This window comes from Pongo abelii, chromosome 11 (genome assembly GCF_028885655.2).
Source record: "Pongo abelii isolate AG06213 chromosome 11, NHGRI_mPonAbe1-v2.0_pri, whole genome shotgun sequence".
Classification (NCBI taxonomy): domain Eukaryota; kingdom Metazoa; phylum Chordata; class Mammalia; order Primates; family Hominidae; genus Pongo; species Pongo abelii.
In genome coordinates this window covers 93,430,699-93,453,852 of record NC_071996.2, presented here as the reverse complement: position 1 = coordinate 93,453,852, position 23,154 = coordinate 93,430,699, and the positions used below count along the sequence as shown (strand labels likewise).

General features: G+C 38.2%; 2 protein-coding genes across 13 annotated transcripts in view; one reads left to right on the top strand and one right to left on the bottom strand.

The window, feature by feature from the left end:
• The window catches only part of MFSD6 (major facilitator superfamily domain containing 6), a 96,190-nt gene that overhangs the window by 3,581 nt on the left and 69,455 nt on the right, over positions 1-23,154 (bottom strand). For 2 of the 4 annotated variants that reach the window (XM_009237917.4, XM_054549000.2), the window contains exons 4-7: positions 14,698-14,859; positions 13,647-13,745; positions 5,955-6,235; positions 1,324-3,632 (exon numbers count right to left, since the gene is read on the bottom strand). In XM_009237917.4, the coding sequence (XP_009236192.3) occupies positions 3,429-3,632; positions 5,955-6,235; positions 13,647-13,745; positions 14,698-14,859 (746 nt within the window). In that variant the 3' untranslated portion in view covers positions 1,324-3,428. Of the gene's footprint in view, positions 1-1,323; positions 3,633-3,790; positions 3,816-5,954; positions 6,236-13,646; positions 13,746-14,697; positions 14,860-23,154 lie in introns of those variants that run through there. The other 2 variants (XM_054549001.2, XR_010135889.1) reach the window with 2 other exon arrangements.
• The window catches only part of NEMP2 (nuclear envelope integral membrane protein 2), a 95,446-nt gene that overhangs the window by 31,579 nt on the left and 40,713 nt on the right, over positions 1-23,154 (top strand). The window lies entirely within an intron of this gene.

Genomic DNA, 23,154 nt, shown 5'->3' with positions numbered 1-23,154 from the left:
CCCTACAGTCACTGTCAAAGCATACCCTCATTTTCAAAGAATTAACATAACCTTAAGCTCTAACCTCTCACACTGAAGCTGAGGAAACAGGCCCAGAGATCTCCCGAAGGGATCTCTTCCTGTATACCCGTGCTGTCCAATATGGTAGCCTTGAGCCACGTGTGGCTATTTAAAATTAGAAACCTAATTCCCCAGAAAATTAGCCACATGTCAGTTGTTTAATAACCACATATGGCTTATGGTTACCATACTGGACAGTGTAAATAAAGAACTTCCCATCTTCCCAGTAAGTCCTACCGGACAGTGCTATCCTACGATGCCATTGCCTTGGATACAGAGCTGTGGGTGTGTCTGCTTTCCCCTCCTGATTCCCATGGCCCTGGCCAGAGTCCCTACCAACCTCTGGGTTTCCTGTGCAGAGTTATCAGTCCAGCCAACTCACCTGCAGAGTGTAAAGGGTCTGGTGTACCTACATTTCACAAAGCATCAGGAATTTGAAGGATTTCTAGGAATCTAGGAATATCTAGAAATCCTAAATGGAAATACAACCACACACATACACATATCAGGTATGTATGGTAATGGTTCAGGCTGGGCTGCTTTATGGCTTCCTCTGCCACAACAGATGCAGGGAATGGCCTCCCTGCCTCCTGGGGTGGGGGAAGGTGCTAAGCGGACCAGGGCTTTGACATTAGGAAGATTTGAGTTTGAATCCTGGCTTTATGACCTTGATCTCATAACTTAAACTGTTAGCTTCAGAATTCTGTTTAAAATGGGGATAGTGACAGGAACACCTCCAGTTTTTGTTAAGGGCAAAATGATAATCTCATCAGCACACTACAAGCACCCAATATCCACGAATGTAGTTCCCTTTTTCTAGATTCCCTGCTGAACTCCAAATTGGCCGAGAGGAATATTGCCTAAGTAATGGTCTCAGTACCTCAGCAGTACTGGAAGGAACTGCCAATTAGAGGGAAGCTATTAGCCAACTATCCACTTCATATGACCCATGGCAGGATTAATAAGCCAGTAAAGCAGGGTTGCTCTTCCTGTGAATTCCTTAACACTTTTCATGAGGTTTACTGCCTGCTGGACAATGTATGTATTATAATCTATTCCTAAGACTTGAGGAATAGTTTAATAATTAGCAATTAACCGCTTTGGATCCACACAAGCTCAGCACTCGATAATTTACTGTTTCTACAACCATAGGAGAAAGAGTAGGAAGTAAGTCATTAAGGCAGTGATTACCAGCCTGGGCTCTGTGACACCCCTGCGTGTGTTGAGGGATCTCAAGAGGGGTTACAAAATCTCAAATCAAAATTTAATTTGAATTCACTTTAATATTTTTTAAGGTAGCATATGGCACTTTGGGGACAGGAAGAAAAAGTCACAAAGTCCACAAACCCATGAAGGTGTCAGCTCACAAGGCTGGAAATGACTGCATTATTGATTCTGCTGTCACAGTAAATGTTCCATAACAAAGGCATGTTGAATTTGGTCTCATTCATTACAGAGTATAGGACTTTTGTTTGGTCACATCTTTATCATTTAAGAAACATTTAAAAATGGTATTTATTTTTATTTCAACATGTCAACTGTGCATTTCCAAAACAGCAGGCTTTTCAAAGGAATAAATCAGAACTGTAAACACAAGATACAGTATAAGTTTTTGACTTCCTACAGTCAGTTTCACAAATCCACATACTGTACATTCATAGGTGAGGTTAAGCCTGTCACCCATTTCTTTATTTCTATAATTACACAAGCATAATAAATACATCTGATTTTAAAGGTCACTTAAAATGAGTCATAATTTACAGTACAGTACGTTTCAGTTCAAGTGCAAAAAATAACTATTTACTGAATTCTATTTCTTTCAGTTATTTTATTTTTAAGCTGTGTTTTGTGGTGAAGCTAGACATCCAAGTGTAGAATTTCTTATCCCAAATGCAGTATTGGGCAGAACTATGGTGTCATGGAGAAGCCCTCACTTTACAATTGATCCTGTCTAATCAGGGTCAGAGGGTAAGGTGAGTTGCTCATTTCTAACTGTTCTTTTCTTTCCTCTCTCTCCTGTGCTCATCCACAGCTATTATAAATTATATAATTCACCTTTATTCAGCTAAAACAGTGTTCCCTTTTCCATACTCCCCCCCAGGTTTCCTGTTAACCTCTGCTTTGATTTTTAGTGGCAAGCTTTACGTGTGATCCACCCAGCCACTGTTCTGGCTGCAGTTGTAATGTTTGCAGTTGCATACATTACATTGTCCAGTGTCTGACTGTGTCTTCATGAGAACGAATATACTGAGATTTTCTTTCTTTAGTCATTGGAAAGTATAGTTGCTACTTATTGCCATCCTTCCCATTCATGGTTTCCTATTTACCACCTTTTCCTCACCAAAAACAAAACAAAACTGACCCAATATGTAATTTCTAAAAATTGTATCCCTCCCCCAGGCACTTAAATCTTATACTGTGATTTGTAAATAGTACTGCTTATTTAAAGGAACTCTTAGGAATTCAGTGATTTTTGTGTGTTTCATTCCCTCAGCTAATTAGAGCCTGAATCACTATACGATAGTAAATAGTGAGAGAGGCTATTTACAGTATCAATATATTTAGTAAACTCTTGTCTATCAAGCCACAGGATACTGAGTTGGTTGGTTGATTTGAAATAATCCCTTGTTTCTGTTTTTTTTGTCAAAGCCCATTTAAAACAAAAGGCATTTTTAAGCTCAGCTTAGCTTGCAGTAGTTAATAATAGCTTCTGTTGCTCAAACAATTATTTCCATTATATACCATACACATATAAAAATATATTTGCTAAAGATATGTAAAGTTTCTGATAAAACTTTTAACTTCATTTTTTAACTTTAACTTTTAACTTTATTTTTAACAAAAGCACATGTGCTGCTAACTTTTATCTGGTTACTTTTTAAATAAATCTTGTAATTTTTTAAATGGTTCTCTTCAAGAAAAAAGAAAGTATAGATTAATTCTATCTCTTCCCAGTTTGTATTAGGAACCAAATAAGAATAAATAATCAGAAGAGGGAAATTATATCCACATTCACCTCGAAACACTTTCATTCCCTCCACTTACTTAGTATAACTGCCGGTTTCAACTCTTACTGCACTGGCAGAGAAATTCTATCATCCTTAACCTAACCAAGCGAAGAACTGAAAGTCCTCATTGAACTCCATTTCCCTGTTGTAATTCCAATGAGATTACGAAAGTTTACCTTTTCCTGCCAATATGTACTGTAGCTCCTGTGTGTGTGTTTCCATGTTAATGAGTTTAGATATTTAGAAGCATATGCAGTGCTGTGCTCCTCCAGGGGAGGCGTATCCTGGCTGGGGGGCCTCACCCTGTGTCCTGGCTGAGGAGCCTGATTCCATGCAGGGTGTGAGATGAGCAGGATGCCCTCAGTGTCCTCCCGCGGCCAGCTGAGCCTGCTGCTCTTCACTCTCCTCTGTGTGCGGGTCCACACTGGGGTGAGCGGGGCTGGTCTGCGTCTGAGATGCTGCTGCGTCAGGGGATGGCTGGTTTCTAGATGGGTCAGAGTGAGTCTCACATGGGACAGGCTGGGCTCTACCAGCAGGAGAATTTTCCCTATTCTCATTGGTCCCCTGGAAGTAAAAAACAGGAGATGCCCCATGATCAGTGATAGCAAATAAATCCAACTTTTTATATATGCTTTCAAGTAAGATAGGAAACATGGGGAGATCATCTGGAAATGCCCATTTCAGGGACCAAGTAATAGAGGAATAAGGATAGAATGTCTTACCTTTCATCTCCTTTCCTATGTGCAACTGCCAGAGCCGCATGAAAAACACAAACACTATAAGCAGACGTGTCTTGTGGAAAAAGTAACATTACTACCAAAATGTCTGTTAGTACTTGGTAAACAGTTTACATCAGCAAATATCTACTGAGCCCCCCAGCCATGTGGCAAGTTGCTGGGCAAGCACTATGGAATAACTGAAACTCAGGCCGCTTGCTAAGACCACAGAATCCAAGAGCCAGAAGACACTTTGTCTAACAGGAAATAAGTAAGGGGTTCTTATCCTTGGAGGCAGAGCTGGGAAAGAATGTCCTGTAATTAAGAGTCCTGATATATATTTGGTATTTCAAAATGTGCACCAAAAGTTAGATAAGACAGAACATCCACATAAAAAAGTGAATGTAAACAAGCACTTGTGTAACCAACTGTAAATAACCATGAGTAGAACATCACCAGCAGCAATTTCCATAAATGCCATATTGGTTGTAGAAATAAGAAAAAAATTTTAATGGATTATCCCCCAAATTAGTACCCATCACTTTTTGCCTGAACACCCAAATAAAAATGTTCATTTCTGTGATTCTACAATGAAAGAAAAAGAAACTTAGTATAATGACTTCTAAGAATAACTACAGCATACCTGCCAGTTTTTATTAATCCTAACATACCAGAAAAATTGTATTTATTTATTTATTTATTATTGGCTGTGTCGCCTAGGCTGGAGTGCAGTGGCGTGACCTTGGCTCACTGCAACCTCCACCTGCCGGGTTCAAGCAATTCTCTGCCTCAGCCTTCCATAGTAGCTGGGATTACAGGCACCCACCACCATGCCCAGCTAATTTTTATATTTTTAGTAGAGACGGGGTTTCACCATCTTGGCCGGGCTGGCCTTGAACTCCTGACCTCGTGATCCACCCACCTCGGCCTCCCAAAGTGCTGGGATTACAGGCGTAAGCCACCATGCCCAGCCCAGAAAAAAATTTATTAATCCTAACATACCAGAAAAAAAAAGCCACATTAAAAATTTTATGTGGCTTCTGTGAAAATGAGGATGAGTACACAAAGTAATGAAAATATTGCTACTCAAGCAGCAATTAAAATCATCCTTTCTCATGTTTCGTCTTCTTGCTTTAAGGTATTAAAATCCTGTACACGCATTTCCCACCACAATGTCTGGTTCTTGACTGAGCAGAGTAATGATGTGAGTTTATTATCTTGATAAATTAATAAATAGGATCATGCATGGACTGGCATGCATATGGTTATCAGTAAAGAACCAGATTTGGTTAAAATTTCACAAAGATTTTATGTTAGCTTACAAAGTAAGATTAATTAACAGTTCAACAAATTTTCTGAAAGGGGAATTACTCAAATGACCCTTATTTTTAAATCTTTCCCCTTTGTTTTTATGTGTCCTCTGAAGCTACTCCAGACAAAGCTGACGTGACTTATCAAATAAAAGGGAGTGATTATTATGAAATGGGGGAACTGAGTCTATTTCTTTGGCTAAATGGTTTATAGAAGTTACACTCATTTTCCAAAGTCGGGATACACCTGTACAATTATCCACACTTTTATCAACATGATTTAACTTTACTCAGGAAAGATCACTCCTCTGGGGACAAGAAAAATCACACTTTTAGACTTATTTTTCAGGTGAGGCCACCTGCATAACCATAATTCCACTGAGTTTGGTGTCCTATCAGACCCATACAGTGGCTCAGATTAATTAATTCAACAAATATTTATTGTGGTCCTATAATATAATGCCCCCACTAGAATTTTGGAATTACAGAGATTAATGAATATGGTTGCTGAAGGCATGAACCCTATATTCTTTCAACTGGCAACCATCAATACTGAAATTTAAAACAAATATACAATGAAAGAATGGATTTATTTATTTTATTTCTTTCAAGAAGTGAAAGAATCATATCCTCTGAAGTTTTCCTGAACTTCATAAGGCAGAATATTCTCTCTATGGGACCTTGTATACACCGTCTTTAACTCAGTGCTCACAGAGTACTGAAATTGTTTGCATGTCTATTTCCCCCACCAGACTTTCAGTAAATCTTGTTGAATGAAAAGTGAGTAATTAAAACAACTGAGCCCAGTTAAGGTATCTTGAGTGACAGGTAATATTGCTAGCCCAGCAAAGGAACTGTACCTGTAAAGGCTGTATCTCAGAAGCACGGTTGTCTCTTGTGAGTTGTATCATCTCTTTAATTTGGTAGAGTGCATAGACAAAGGTCACCCAGGGAGAAGAGCTGACTCCCCAGGCTGGTTTGTTCACATCTTCCTGTTCTTCCTGGTGCTTAGTTTTCTTGGGTGGAAGTCTGGGCTCAATGCGTGGCATGACATCTTCTGTCTGTTGCTGTACCAAGTCGATGGTTGCTATAGGAACGGGACTGGAGGGAACAGGAATTCTTTCTGCCAACATTGTCTTGTCTGGAGAGAAAAGAATGTTTAAACTATTTTTTCAGCATTTTCTACATATTTGAACAAAGGTAAAAATAAATAAATAAACCAAGAATCCCATATACCCATTCCAGAGTGCTTGGTAATATTAATAAATTGCTGGTTACCAATGACGTCATTACTTGGTGTAAGTACTGAATCAATGAACGTGATGTTTATCTTTGGGTCTCTTTATAGGGCTTAATAGACATTAGCATATATACTTAAGAAATATATTTTTCATTTAACTTAGAACATCAGTGGGGCATAGGTTATAATGAGTCTTGCCTTAGGCCCATTTACAGGATTATGATTAAGAAGACGTCAAAACAGGAAAAGCCACGTGATAGTTACTTTTTAAAAAATGTTTTATTCCCACAGGTTTTTGGGGAACAGGTGGTATTTGGTTATATAAGTTCTCTAATGGTGATTTGTGAGATTTTGGTGCAACCATCACCCAAGCAGTATACAATGAACCCAATTTGTAGTCTTGTATCCCTCACCCCCTTCCCACCCTTTCCCCTGAGTCCCCAAAGTCCATCATATCATTCTTATGCCTTTGCATCCTCATAGCCTAGCTCCCACTTATGAGTGAGAATATACGATGTTTGGTTTTCCATTCCTGAGTTGCTTCACTTAGAATATGGTCTCCAATTCCATCCAGGTTGCTGTGAATGCCATTAATTCATTCCTTTTTATGGCTGAGTAGTATTCCATTGTGTATGTATGTATATGTGTGTGTGTGTGTACACACACACACACATATATATACACACACATATACATACATACATACACTACAGTTTCTTTATCCACTCATTGATTGATGGGCATTTGGGCTGGTTCTGCATTTTTGCAACTGTGATGCTATAAACATGCATGTGCCAAGTATCTTTTTCATATAATGACTTCTTTTCCTCTGGGTAGATACCCAGTAGTGGGATTGCTAGATCAAATGGTAGTTCTACTTTTAGTTCTTAAGGAATCTCCACACTGTTTTCCATAGTGTTTGTACAGTTTACATTCCTACCAGCAGTGTAGAAGTGTTTCTTTTTCACCACATCCACACCAACATTGATTATTTTTTGATTAGTTGATAATGGCCATTCTTGTGGGAGTAAGGTGATATCACATTGTGGTTTTGATTTGCATTTCCCTGATCACTAGTGATGTTGACCATTGTTTCATGTTTGTTGGCCATTTGTGTATCTTTGCTTGAGAATTGTTTATGCATGTCCTTAGTCCACTTTTTGGTGTTTTTTTTTCTTGCTAATTTGTTTGAGTTCCTCGTAGATTCTGGATATTAGTCCTTTGTTGGATATATAGACTGAAGATTTTCTCCCACTCTGTGGGTTGTCTGTTTACTCTGCTGACTTTTCCTTTTGCTGTGAAAAAGCTCTTTAGTTTAATTAAGTCCCATCTATTTATCTTTGTTTTTGTTGCATTTGCTTTTGGGTTCTTGGTCATGAAATCTCTGCCTAAGCCAATGTCTAGAAGGGTTTTTCTGATGTTATCGTCTAGAATTTTAAGTTTCAGGTCTTAGATTTAAGTCCTTGATCCATCTTGAGTTGATTTTTTTATAAGGTGAGAAATGAGGATCCAGTTTCATTCTCCTACATGTGGCTTGCCAATTATCCCAGCACCATTTGTTGAATAGAGTATCCTTTCCCCCTTTATGTTTTTGTTTGCTTTGTCAAATATCAATTGGCTGTATTTGGCTTTATTTATGGGTTCTCTATTCTGTTTCATTGGTCCATGGGCCAATTTTTATACCAGTACCATGCTGTTTTGGTGACTATGGCCTTATAGTATAGTTTGAAATCAGGTAGTGTGATGCCTCCAGATTTGTTCTTTTTGCTTAGTCTCACTTTGGCTGTGCAGGCTCTTTTTTGGCTCCATATGAAATTTAGGATTGTTTTTCTAGTTCTGTGAAGAATGATGGTGGTATTTGATGGGAATCGCATTGAATTTGTAGATTGCTTTTAGCAGTATGGTCATTTTCACAATATTGATTCTACCCATCCATGAGCATGGGATGTATTTCCATTTGTGTATGTCATGTATGATTTCTTTCAGCAGTGTTTTGTAGTTTTCCTTGTAGAGGTCTTTCACCTCCTTGGTTAGGTATATTCCTAAGTACTTTATTTTTTGCAGCTATTATAAAAGGGGTTGGGTTCTTGATTTGATTCTCATCTTGGTCACTGTTGGTGTATAGCAGAGCTACTGATTTGTGTACATTAATTTTGTATCCTGAAACTTTGCTGAATTCATTTATCAGTTCTAAGAGCTTTTAGGAGGAGTCTTTAGGGTTTTCTAGGTATACAATCTTATCATCAGCAAACAACGACAGTTTGACTTCCTCTTTACCTATTTGGATGCCCTTTATTTCCTTCTCTTGTCTGACTGCTCTGGCTAGGACTTCCAGTACTATGTTGAATAGAAGTGGAGACAGTGGGCATCCTTGTCTTGTTCCAATTTTCAGAGGGAATGCTTCCAACTTCTCCCTGTTCAGTATTATGTTGGCTGTGGGTTTATCACAAATGGCTTTTATTTCACTGTGTTATGTCTCTTGTATGCTGATTTTGCTAAGGGTTTTAATCATATAGGGATGCTGGATTTAATCAAATGCTTTTTCTGCGTCTACTGAGATGATCGTGTGATTTTGTTTTTAATTCTGTTTCTGTGGTGAAAGACATTTATTGGCTTGCATATGTTAAACCATTCCTGCATCCCTGGTATGAAACCCACTTGATCATGGTGGATTATCTTTTTGACATGCTGTTGGATTCGATCAGCTAGTATTTTGTTAAGGATTTTTGCATTGATGTTCATCAGGGATATTGGTCTGTAGTTTTCTTTTTTGTTATGTCCTTTCCTAGTTTTGTTATTAGGGTGATACTGGCTTCATAGAATGTTTTAGGGAGGATTCCCTCTTTCTCTATCTTGTGGAATAGTGTCAATAGGATTGGTACCAATTCTTCTTTGAATGCCTGATAGAATTCAGCTGTGACTCCATCTGGTCCTGGACTTTTTTTTGTTGGCAATTTTTTTTATTACTGTTTCAGTCTCACTACTTAGTTGTCTGTTCAGGGTTTCTAATTCTTCCTGATTTAAGCTAGGAGGGTTGTGTCTTTCAAGGAATTTATCTCCTCTACGTTTTCCAGTTTATGCATGTAAAGGTGTTAATAGTAGCCTTGAATGATCTTTTGTATTTCTGTGGTGTCAGCTGTAATATTTCCTGTTTTGTTTCTAATTAAGCTTATTTGGATTTTCTCTTTTCTTTTCTTGGTTAATCTTGTTAATGATATATTAATTTTATTTATCTTTTCAAACAACCAGCTTTTTGTTTCATTTATTTTTTGTATTTTTTTTTTCTTTCAATTTCATTTAGTTCTTCTCTCATCTTGGTTATTTCCTTTCTTCTGCTGGGTTTGGTTTGTTCTTGCTTCTCTAGTTCCTTGAGGTATGACCTTAGATTGTCTATTTGTGTTCTTTCATACTTTTTGATGTAGGCATTTAGGCTATAGACCTTTCCCCTTAGCATTGCCTTTGCTGTATCCCAGAGGTTTTGATAGGTTGTGTCACTATTATTGTTCGGTTCAATTTTAAATTTCCATCTTGATTTTGCTGTTGACCCAATGATAATTCAGGAGGTTATTTAATTTCCATTTATTTGCATGGTTTTGAAGGTTCCTTTTGGAGCTGATTTCCAGTTTTATTCCACTGTGGTCTGAGATAGTACTTGATATAATTTCAATTTTCTTAAATTTATTGAGACTTGTTTTGTGGCCTATCATATAGTCTAACTTGGAGAAAGTTCCATGCACTGATGAATAGAATGTATATTCTGCAGTTGTTGGGTAGAATGTTCTGTAAATATCTGTTAAGTTCATTTTTTCCAGGGTATAGTTTAAATCCATTGTTTCTTTGTTGACTTTGTCTTGATGACCTATCTAGTGCTGTCAGTGGAGTACTGACGTCTCCCACTATTATTGTGTTGCTGTATATCTCATTACTTAGGTCTGGTAGTAATTGTTTTATAAATTTGGGAGCTCCAGTGTTAGGTGTATATATATTGAAGACTGTGAAATTTTCCTGTTGGGCAAGGCCTTTTTCATTATATAATGTCACCCTTTGTCTTTTTTAACTGCTGTTGCTTTAATGTTTGCTTTATCTGATGTAAGAATAGCTACTCCTGCTTGCTTTTGGTGTCCATTTGCATGGAATGTCTTTTTCCACCCCTTTACCTCAAATTTATGTGAGTCCCTATGTGTTAGGCGAGTCTCTTGAAGGCAGCAGATGGTTGGTGAATTCTTATCCATTCTGCAATTCTGTATCTTTTAAGTGGAGCATTTAGGCCATTTACATTCAACGTTAGTATTGAAATGTGACATGTTAGTATTGAAAACGTTACTATTCCAATCATTGTGTTATTTGTTGCCTGTATACCTTTTTTTTTTTAATTGTATTTTGTTTTATAGGTCCTGTGGGATTTATGCTTTAAAGAGGTTCTGTTTGGATGTGTTTCCAGGATTTGTTTCAAGATTTAGAGCTCCTTTTAGCTCTTGTAGTGCTGGCTTGGTGCTTGGTGGTGGGTGGCAAATTCTTGTAGTTCTGGCTTGGTAGTTCTTGGAGTGCTGGCTTGGTAGTGGCAAATTCTCTCAGCATTTGTTTGTCTGAAAAAGACTGTATCTTTCCTTTATTTATGAAGCTTAGTTTCACTGGATACAAAATTCTTGGCTGGTAATTGTTTTGTTTAAAGAGGCTGAACATAGGGCCTCAATCCCTTCTAGCTTGTAGGGTTTCTGCTGAGAAATCTGCTGTTAATCTGAGAGGTTTTCCTTTATAGGTTATCTGGTGCTTTTGCCTCACAGCTCTTAAGATTCTTTCCTTCCTCTTGACTTTAGATAGCCTGATGACAATGTGCCTAGGTGATGATCTCTTTGCAATGAATTTCCCAGGTGTTCTTTGGGATTCTTGTATTTGGATGTCTAGGTCTCTAGCAAGTTTTCCTTGATTATTCCATCAAATGTGTTTTCCATACTTTTAGATTTATCTTCTTCCTCAGGAACTCCAATTATTCTTAGGTTTGTTTATTTAACATAATCCTAAACTTCTTGGAGGCTTTGTTCATTTTTTAAAATTCTTTTTTCTTTGTCTTTGTTGGATTAATTCAAAAACCTTGTCTTTGAGCTCTGAAGTTCTTTCTTCTGCTTCTTCGATTCTGTTGCTGAGACTTTCCAGAACATTTTGCATTTCTCTAAGTGTGTCCTTTATTTCCTGAAGTTGTAATTGTTTTTTATTTATGCTATCTATCTCATTGAAGATTTCTCCCCTCACTTCTTGTATCATTTTTTTTTTTTATTTCCTTAAATTGGACTTCACCTTTCTCTGGTGCCTCCTTGATTAACTTAATAATGGACCTTCTGAATTCTTTTTCAGGGAAGTCAGGGATTTCTTCTTGGTTTGGATCTATTGCTGGTGCTAGTGTGATTTTGGTGGGGCAAGTTAAAGAACCTTGTTTTGTCATATTACCAGAATTGTTTTTCTGGTTCCTTCTCATTTGGGTAGGCTATGGCAGAGGGAACGGCTGGCACTCAAGGCTGCTGTTCAGTTCTTTTGTCCCACAGGGTGTTCCCTTGATGTAGTACTCTCCCTGTTTTCTGAGGGATGTGGCTTCCTGACAGCCAAGCTGTAGTGATTGTCATTTCTCTTCTGGATCTAGCCACCCAGCAGGGCTACCAGGCTCCAGGCTGGTACTGGGGTTGTCTGCATAGAGTCCTGTGATGTGAACATCTTTAGGTCTCTCAGCTGGATACCAGCCCAATATTTGGCCTGTCTCCCAGGTCCTCCAGGAGCAATATGCTTCCTTCAGAGGGTCTGTGTATTCTTTCAGCTTTCCTGGTATATTCCTACAGTAGTTCTGGAGCAAAAGCATGATGCAAGTCTCCACATGCTACTCGGTCCACTTGAGTGGGAGCTGCAACCTAATCCTGCCTCCTATCCGCCATTTTTGCAATAACACTCTCTCCAGAACACAAGTATTTTAAAAACTAACCCAGTACCATATATCACTAATCAAAGATGAGTTAAAATTTGATTGCTTATTTTTATGTTTCTTACATTGAATGTTTAATTAATGATTTTAAATTTTTTTGTCATTAATAGCAAAGATATTCAAGTCCATACATTTTTCTCAAAATACAACTTTAACTACATCTTACAACTTTGGGAGAGCCATGATAGCTATTTTTGATGGTCTTTTAGATGAGGTATGGACTGAGGCTGTGTTAAGAGAGAGAATCCATTTAGGATTATAAAAGAACAAAAGTAAGAAAAAACAGTATTCGTCTTTCTGAGTAACTCTTTGAGATTAAAATCTGTCTCTGAGGCTTCTGTAACAAGCAAGTTTTTCTCTTCACAGAAGCATTTCAGGGGCCTGAGGCTAATGCTCCCCAAAGGATAGGACACCCAAAGAAGATGAGCTCTGTTCTGGGACCAAAAAAACTGAGCAAAAATATTTTCATCCTCCTGGTTGACCTTTTTCATAAAAAGTTGAGTCAGCTCGTTCTCATCTACACATTAATATTTGATATAACCTCCTTTTTGTAGAACAATCCTAATAAAGGCATCCCTGGTTCAGAGAAAACTTCAGATTTCAGGTCTTGACGTTTTTGTTTTTGTTTTTGTTTTTGAGATGGAGTCTCGCTCGTTCCCCCAGGCCGGACTGCAGTGGCGCTATCTCGGCTCACTGCAAGCTCTGCCTCCTGGGTTCACGCCATTCTCCTGCCTCAGTCTCCTGAGTAGCTGGGATTACAGGCGCCCGCTACTGTGCCCGGCTAATTTTTTGTATTTTTAGTAGAGATGGGGTTTCACCGTGTTAGCCAAGATGGTCTTGATCTCCTAACCTCGTGATCCGCCTGCCTCGGTCTCCCAAAGTGCTGGGATTACAGGCGTGAGCCACTGTGCCTGGCCATTGTTTTTTTTTTTTTTTTTTTTTTTTTAACAAATGAAGGTAAGTCATAGAGAAGGTTACCACTCACTCCCATCCCTAGTAGCAAAATGACTGTATAGCCTTATATGTATTTGATTTAAATTTGAAAAACCTTTAGAATACCAGAGAAATTGAAAATACTTCCCTAGTACCTTGTATTATAAAAGAAAACAAACAAACAAACAAAAAACAAGAAAACCCCAAGCTATTTAAAACAATATTTTTTCTGCATAGTAGGTGGATCTCTTTAACAATGGTCCACATGAATTCATCGATACGCCACTCAGAAAATTGAGCCAAACAGGCCTGTTGTATACTCTGTACCACTTCTAGGCTTCTCAGGGGGCATGTGTTGACTTCCCATGGCCTGAACTGTTAGGAATATTAAGAAAGAATGGAAATAATTACCTTCTTCCTCATCTGGCACTGCCAGCCACTGAATCAGGGCAAAGAGCAGTAGGATCACCAAGCAGGCCATGCCAATTCCTCGGAAGGTTGCTGCAGCCCCTATAAAAACAAACAGCACTCTCTATAGAGTAATTCCAAGAAATGCAGATAGCGCTCATTTAAAACCATCAATTTTCTAAAGATCAAAGCAAAGGAAGCACAGTTTGGGACAAACCAGAGAAAAGTGGTTGGGTATTAGCTCCACATAATGGAAAAACACAGGGCTGGGTACGTGTCAAGAGACCCAGGGCTGATATTGGATCTGTCATTGATCGATTATAAAACTGCATTTATATAGGATTATCTCTCAGTGCCTTTCACCATGACTCATACAATTCAATGGTGCTCTCCTCTTCATATGAAAAGACCATTTACCCAATTATTAACTAACAGCACTATTAATCTGTAGTTGGAACAGCAGTGCTCAAATAGTGCTATAAATGCACGCATTTCCTGGGGCCCACCTTATATATTAATAGATGACTGAGCAGTTAAGATTCCTGGAGCAGAATAATCTCATTCCTATTTCAGCTCCTATGTTTCTAATAAGGAAGATATGACAAGACAGACAGATTTTGTTACCATAAATGTAGTAGCATTACCAAAGCCAGCGTATGGTTAGATTCTTCTGGTTCAAAATCTCCTAATGGAATAACAATGATGAATTTTATTTCCTTTAGGGTTATTATCAGCAGGTTTAAGGTACCTTATTTTAGACCAAGAGCACTCATGCTAATTCATTTGTTTGGCTCCTTTGAGGGATCTCTGTAGCATCTCATTAAGCTGATTGTCAGAGGAGTGTGCAAAGTTACAGGCTGGCTCAAATCAGCTTAACAATGTTAAGCACACTGCTTTACAATTATGACTACCATGAAATCTAGAAAGAGATTATGAATACTGGAATTTAGCTTTGGGCAATCTTCAGTAATAATTGGATTGTTTATTCAGGTATTGCTGGAAAAAATCATGTTTTAATTATAGAAAAGAAAAAAGAGGATAAAGCCATTCTTACCAAAATAATTGACTAACACGCCTCCAATCATGGCACCACATCCTCTTCCCAAACCCAGGTGAAGGCCCTGCAGGATGCCCTGAGCAGATGTCCTCAGCTCAGGGGGAACGGCTGCACTGAGGTAAGAAATGCATGCTGCCCAGATGGCCGCATGTGTCACTCCTGGAGAGGAAGAAGAGCAGGAGGGATTAGTTGATTAGCATTTCTTAGGCTACTCTGTTTCGAAATGTGAATTATTTAACTAGGCACCTATTTTTAAGATTTGTTGTGGGAAAACATATATTAAAAATTTACCATTTTCACATTTTTAAATGTACGGTTTAGTGGCACTGAGTACACTCACAATGTTGTGCAGCTGTCACCACCATCCATCTCCAGAACTTTTTCCCCACCACAAACAAAAATTCTGTACCCATTAAACCATAACTTACACTCACCCCTTGTCCCATCCCCTGACAACCACCATTCTACTTTCTGTCTCTTGAATGTGACTCCCATTCATTTTGTTCATCTTTTCATCTGTGAATAGACATTTGGGTTGTTTCCTTCTGCTACTTTGATTAATGCTGCTATCAGCCTGGTATGCAAGTATCTTGAGTCCTTGATTTAAATTCTTTTGAGTGGCTGGGCGTGGTGGCTCACGCCTGAAATCCCAGCACTTTGGGAGGCCGAGGCGGGTGGATCACGAGGTCAGGAGATCGAGACCATCCTGGCCAACATGGTGAAACCCTGTCTCTACTAAAATACAAAAAATTAGCCTGGCGTGGTGGTGCACACCTGTAGTCCCAGCTACTCGGGAGGCTGAGGCAGTGGAATCGCTTGAACCCAGGAGGCAGAGGTTGCAGTGAGCCAAGATCACGCCACTGCCCTCCAGCCTGGCGACAGAGCAAGATTCTGTCTCAAAAAAAAAAAAAAAAAATTCTTTTGACTATGTAACTAGAAATGCAATTGTTGGATGATATGGTCACTATATGTTTAACACTTTGAGGAACTACCTTTTTTCCAAAGTAGCTGTACCATTTTACATTCCCACCTGAAATGTATGAGAAATCCAATTTCTCCACCTCCTTGCCAGAACTTATATATATCTTTTTAAAACAGCAATCATAATGAATGTGAAGCAATTTCTCATGTTGTCGATTTGCTTTCCCCAATAGCTAGTGATGTCGAGCACCTTTTAGGTGTTTATTGGCCATCTATATCTTCTTTGAAGAAATGTTTATTCAATTCATTTGCCCATTTTTTAATTGGGTTGGTTTGTTATTGAGTTGTAGGAGCTCTTTATATATTCTGGGCATTCATCCCTTCTAGGGCACCTACTTTGACAGTAAGATTATTTCTACTTTTCCCCATTATAATTAGCATCATGATTAACATTTCTTTTTACATACCTTAGATTATTTACATTGGCTATAATTCCACAAGTGGGGTTAATGATTCAAAGGATATAACAATTTTTATGTTTTGTTTTGTTTTGTTTGAGATGGAGTATTGCTCTGTCGCCAGGCTGGAGTGCAGTGGCACGACCTCAGCTCACTGCAACGTCTGCTTCCTGGGTTCAAGAAATCCTCCTGCTTCAGCCTCCCAAGTAGCTGGGACTACAAGCACCCACCACCACCCCCAGCTAATTTTTGTATTTTTAGTAGAGACAGGGTTTCACCACGTTGGCCAGGATGGTCTCGATCTCTTGACCTCGTGATCCGCCTGCCTCAGCCTCTCAAAGTGCTGGGATTAGTGAGCCACTGCACCCAGCCATGCTTTTTAATGTATAGTTCAGTTAAAAAAAATGAGTGCAGAAACAATTTACCATGTCTCATTACCAGTTTTATATCTTCACCATTTATGGGAATGAGAGGAAGATAGAGATAACAGGTGGAAAAATGGTCATTATTTTATTATGTAGTAACTGCATTGTCTGAATTAAAACCTTCATTAAGACACTGCTTTAAATGTAAAAACCAGATATTGTCACAACAGGTTTTACGGCTAGACGAGACTAAGAAATCATCTGGTTCCATCTAGATTATTCCCTGAGAAATAGTCTCATTTGAAGATAATATCATCAGAGACTCTTAACTCATATTTTGGAAAATTAAACTAAAAGATCAAAATTCTTTTAAAATTTGATCTGACAGTAGTCTGCCTCTGGCCAGAATGGAATAACAGGGACTAAATTTATTCTCCTTCCTCAAGTAACTAAAAAACCGGACAAAATATATGAGACAATGGTTCCTGAGGGACATCAGCAACGAGGACAGTGATCCCTGAGAGATGGGAAGCAAATGAAAAGCTTTAGTTTACTGACTGATGAGAGTCTGAAATCTGCAGGGCAAAAAAGAGAACTGCCAAGTTGAAGACTCTAGCCAAGAGTCTAGGGAGCCAAGGTGGCTAGAGTTCCAGGGCAGAATGCCAGAGAGGAGATAGCATCATAGGGAGAAAACTCCAGAGATCTACAGAGGGCTCCCCTAACGTATTCAGCAGACTACTGATCAGCAAAACATGTGCAGACACTATTCAGAGTGAGGGAAAGAACTACCCAAAACCATTTCAGAGAACAATACCCAGAACCCACACAAGGCGGGGAACACTTCTTCCCACCAGCCAAACTGGAACAACTCATGATTCCTAGGATTGGTAGAGTACTCAACAAGGTCTTTTGTTAGTATTATGAAATAATTAGCCCTAGACTAAACACTGCTCTGGTCTCATCTATGTAATCTTAAAAGCAAGACCCAAAGGATCACACTATTTCCAAGTAACTTAGCTGTGTCCCAGAACAAAGCTCAAGAATAATTATAGGAAGACAGAAATAGCCAGCACCCAACCAGGTACCATTCTCAATATCTGGCATAATAAAAAAATCATCAGGGATGATATTATTTAAGTCAGTCCATAACGGAATAAACACTGTTTTTACTGGGTACATTAGACTGTATGCCTCACAGTTGACTAAGAAACATTAAAATAACTTTCTTAGGTTTTTCATATGTTTCAGTCATCAATTTAACTAGGTTTTTTTTTTAACTAGTAAGATGGACTAGATGATTAGCAGTAGCATACACAATTAATTTCCTAAGAAGTCAAATAACGTGTTTGCTTTATCTGGCAAAACAATTGCAATATCCTAGATAATGCCAGCTTTCTCAGAATTGAATAATGCCTGGATAGTCTTAATTATGAGTGTTGACACCATAGTACATAATGGGAATAATTGTAAGTATTTTCATTTCTATTATTAAAGATGATGCTAAGTCCATTTCTTTTCACATATGCAGATTTTTTTTCATTAACCACACTGGGGGAAAAACTCAAAAATATTCCAAGAAATAAATTAATTTATTCAAAATTAATTAGATTCAATAGCAAAATCCAACACAGATTTGGAAATCATTTCTTAAAGATGAATTACTGAAGACCTGAAACCACATCAAATGGTAGTAGGTTAACTTTAATGCTGACACCAAACCTCTTGTTATGTGTATGTCTAAGCAATCAATTGCAGGATTTACAAGCAACCAAAACATTAACATATATTTATTATAATTCTAGATAAAAAACAATTCTAGCAGTTATTCTTCTAAGTGTGAAGGCTTGGACACACACAAACTCTTCCAACAATAGGGTTTGTCTCTTTTTTCCCCCTCTCAGAAATTCTAATCATTTTCTAAAACTTTGAGTGTTCTAAGATAATTAAAGCATTTTCCAGTGGGATGACTTAAGTCAGGATGCTTTTAAACTATTCTTAGAATTTACTGACTAGTATTAAGTGGAAGTTGTAAAAGATTCTCCATAGTTAGACTTCTAGTTTCTATATTGCTTTTGAGACTGATTAGATAATTGGGAATTACATTCTTTAAATTAACTCAGGGCATTAAGTGAAGGAAAAAATAGTAAAGCACAAAAACAAAATTTCTGATACTAAAAGCAGAAGAATGAAAGCCACTCTGCTTGTATGCTCTGACATTTTCCAGGGAAGATATAGGATTAAAATTGATTTCCCTAAAATAACTTATATTAAGATATCATATAAGTGGAAGAACCAATTAAATTCATCTCATTTCTTAGATAGGAAACCAGCAAAACGTAGCAATCCTTAAGAAGGGACTGAATTAGAACATCATCTGTGTATACAAAAGACAGTTGTGGAGCTGCAGTTTTCGTTCATAAACTGGAACATGCAACTTTCTAGTAATCTTAATAATCTGAAACTCTTGCCAATGTTTTTACTACATTTGTGTTCTGATTCTCTAGTTTTAAAATAACAAAAAAAGCAACCTAGAAACTTGAAAACCCTCCGCCATTTCCCATATTTGTAAGACAAGATTTAGGAAGTCTTAGGAATTGTGCTACCGAAAACGACATTCCTGTAAAGTAGAGGGGACAAAAGATATTATAAACTAGGAAAAGAAAATGCTTCTACTCTGTTATTAGAGAACTGTGAAAAAGCAGTAGATGATTATTCTTTATGTGATGAAATAAGCACATTTACTCAGTGGCATGGGTAAATGTGTTTACACTAGAATTACACATTTTTAAACCTTTTTAAGTATGAGATAACTAAGTTGGTAGATCAAACAGTCAAAATAAAAGCTATTACTCCCTGACTGACAACAGTAACAAGGGCACAGGAACTGACTCTCCTTGCAATATGTGTTAACCCTTCCATAAAACCACTGAGCCTTCAGTGACAATTCAATACCAACTCACATAACAGGTGCTTAAATATATTGATTGAGAATGAATGACTCTCAGAGACCAAGTAGTCCACACAAACTTAGTTTCTCAGTCCTTCCTTACCTTTACTGGGATCCCCCAGGATTGGCTTTGAGGCACAGTAAAAATCAAGAGATATATCCACACTACCTACTGCCAAGACTTTACTTGGGATACATTACATTTGAATAACCTAGAATCATTAAAAATAATTATGAGTAACATTAATTGTTTTCATTAACTCTTTTTTTTTTTTTTGAAAATGAGTTTCACTCTTGTTGCCCAGGCTGGAGTGCAATGGCATGATCTCGGCTTACCGCATCCTCTGCCTCCTGGGTTCAAGCAATTCTCCTGCCTCAGCCTTCCGAGTAGCTGGGACTACAGGTGTGCGCCACCACGCCCAGCTAATTTTTGTACCCTTAGTAGAGACAGGGTTTCACCGTGTTGGCCAGGATGGTCTTGATCTCTTGACCTCGTGATCTGCCTGCCTTGGCCTCCTAAAGTGCTGGGATTACAGGCGTGAGCCACTGTGCCCAACCCTGTTTTCGTTAATATTATCACATCAGCTTACTCTACAAGGAATTGTGCTAAGTGTTTTACACAGATTATTGAATCTATTCCTCCAATAGGTACAGCACTATTTTTTCTTCATTTTCCAAAAAGGAAACCAAGGCACAGAGATATTAGATGCCTTGTCCAGAGTCACACAGACAAGAGAGTTGTTGAATAGGATTTGAACCCAAGGTGTCTAAGTTCAGAGCCTGGGTGCTTAAATATTACACTATATGTTCTCATAACAATTGTCAGAAGTATTCTATAGTGAATGTAACTATCTACTTTGAGAGATTTTGTTGTTAATATCAAACATGCCCCACAAGCTACCAGTTTAAAAGATGATATTCTTAATAACTCTTCTCCACCCTTTCTGAAGAGCTGACATGTCATCTATATTGTTTTTTTAAATGCCCCAAATACCTTATAACACTCAACACTGGTATCTGATTGTATAACATGCATTTCAAAATTGTTCAGTCTTGGCCCACAAGAATGCTCCACTGAAATAAATGGCATGTATGAGCAGCAAAAAAAGTCCTTTCTTCTTAAGGAGACAGCTGCTCTTTGTAAAATGTTGCTTGGCTTGGGGAAATCACATTATAATGGCTGGGAGGAGTGAGAACTGACACAGTAATAGGAAACTAGGATTGTTTTGTTTTTCTTCCTTCTGCCACTGACTTAAGCTTACTGAACAAAACATAACTATCCCTTTAGCATTGGCACACAGATCAGCTGTGACAAACCTTTTCCATGAATAGACCAAAGCATACATTTCAATTAGTTCTGGGATTAAAAAAAAAAAGCTTCCGAAAGATCAACTTGGTGAAAATCAGTAAGAGACTATTCTTCTTAAGGAAAGGCCTCCATTCTCCATTGGGCAGGCAATAAAAGAAAAAGTCTATATTGGAAATCTTAGTGGTTTCACACATTAAATGTTTCTTTTCTTGCTCACACAAAGTCCAATGAACAGGAGACAGGAGTAGTAGCAGCTCTGCTCCATAGTCATTCAGGGATCCAGGTTACAGAGAATCTGTCATCTGCAGTGCCTGGTTACCCTAGATATCAATATCCAGCTGACAGAGGAGGAAGTAACACACCTCTACACCTGACCCATACAATTTCCCATGTGCTATCCTTTCCTCCTGTCATTTCTGCTTTTATTCCACTGGCCAGAATTAACCACATGGTCATACCTAACTGCAAGGGAGGCTGGGAAATAGAATCTAGCTGCATGTCCACAAAGAAAAGGAAACAGAGATGGTGAGAAGCAAGCCAGTCTCTCTGTCAGAGTTGGGGCTACTAACAGCAATGGACATTCCACAAATGGCAGAGGATCCTACAAAGAGCAATGGACTTAGCAGCAGCAGCAGCATGGATCTTCTGTGTGCTGCACGAAAGAGAGTTTATATAAGACGTGTAACAATTTGTGTTAAAAGCCAACATTCCCACACCTATTGATGTATAGGACTGCAAGAATCCCCTTCATGCATTCAACAGTATTTACTGAGCATCTATATTATGTGCCAGATACCCTGCTAGGCTTTGAAAATATGACAATATGCAAAATAATGTCCCCAGCCACCAAGGAGCTTACAGTCTGGCAGGTGAAAGGGGGCAGGATTTATCTAAAGGGGAAGCAGACTGAGCTCCTTGAGAACAGACATATCCAGCACCCAGCAGAGGGCTGACATGTAACAGCGGCTGAACAAAAGGACATTGAACTGAAACAGGGTAGGCAGTGGTCTACATGTTGGGATATGACAAAGAAAGCATTTATGGATAAAAGGTACCCTGGGTAAGGTTGGAGAAAACTTCCAAATCCCATATATAAGTAAAAGTGGACAGAGGAAATAAAATAGTAGATCTCTTCTATAAGCTCTAGCTTGCAAACTTAAAAAAATATATGAGTTGCTTAAAAAAAGTCTATAACTGATGCAACAATGTTCTGGGGGGCCCTCGTGAATTTTACATGCTGGCATTATGCCTTTGGCATACCTTTAAGCAGGTTTTAGGAGACTATCACCCAAAACCCAGGGAGTTTAATGTTAAGACTTGGCAACATTATACTACACGCCCAGTGTTTTCCCACCTGAAGCCACACATGAGAACTGCTTTTCTATCAGCCAATAAAGATTTCACTTATCTTCCTCAAAGATAACTTTATTAATAGTGTGCACTGACTAGTCACATTTCCCTTACACTTTGGTCATTAGGCTTCAGCTTAATTCACAGCCAGGCTTTAATGCATAACTGAAGTTTAACTCCTTAGAATAGAATCTTTTAAATTATATTTTCTCTGATCCTGATTTATATTTATTTATAATTTATTTTACTTTTTTGTACTGTATGTTTTCTAACATTTATTAGAAGCTAACTGTGGGTCAGGTACTGTGCTAAATACTTTGCATGGATTAGTGTATTTAATACTCATGTCAACCTCTCCTATAACTCAAGAGTCTGTGGCTTAGAGTGATTAAGCATTTCGTCCAAAGACACAGAGCTTATAGGTAGGGGAGTTAGAATTCAAACCCAGATAGTCTAATTCAAGCCTTAGCACTTTATGGTTTCCAGATTATTGCATATTTTGGTAATCTGCCTCAGCTAACTTATAGAGTGAGGTGAGGGTGTAAGTACCAATTAAAATACATGGGTGATTTTACAGATGTGTTATGGATGGCAAGATGTCATCCTAGGAAGAGCTATCATAATGAAGGTTCAGCTTTAAATGTAATTTTCAAATTTTCTTCAGATAAGTTTTTGAGATAGAATTTCTTATATCATTCAAAAGATTTAAAAATTATAAACTACTAACTATAGTACATGATACAGGGGGCTGAAAAATGAATTAAACAACAAGCATTAATAGTGTATCTTCCTATATGTACATCTCTTTGGAGAACTGAAAAAGTACAAGCATGGCCTTTATGTTCAAGGGTTTAAACTAAGTTAGAAAATAAAACTCGTATTTCTTCCCCATGCTCTTCCAGAGCATAAGAGGAGAAAATGTGCTTTGTTTGTTTGTTGTTTTGAGACAGGGTCTCACTGTGTCGCCCAGGCTGGAATGCAGTGCTGCAATCACAGGTCACTGCAGCTTCAACCTTTTGGGGTCAAGCAATCCTTCCACCTGAGCCTCCCCAGCAGCTGGGATCACAGGCACACGCCACCATGCCTAGCTGATTTTTAAATATT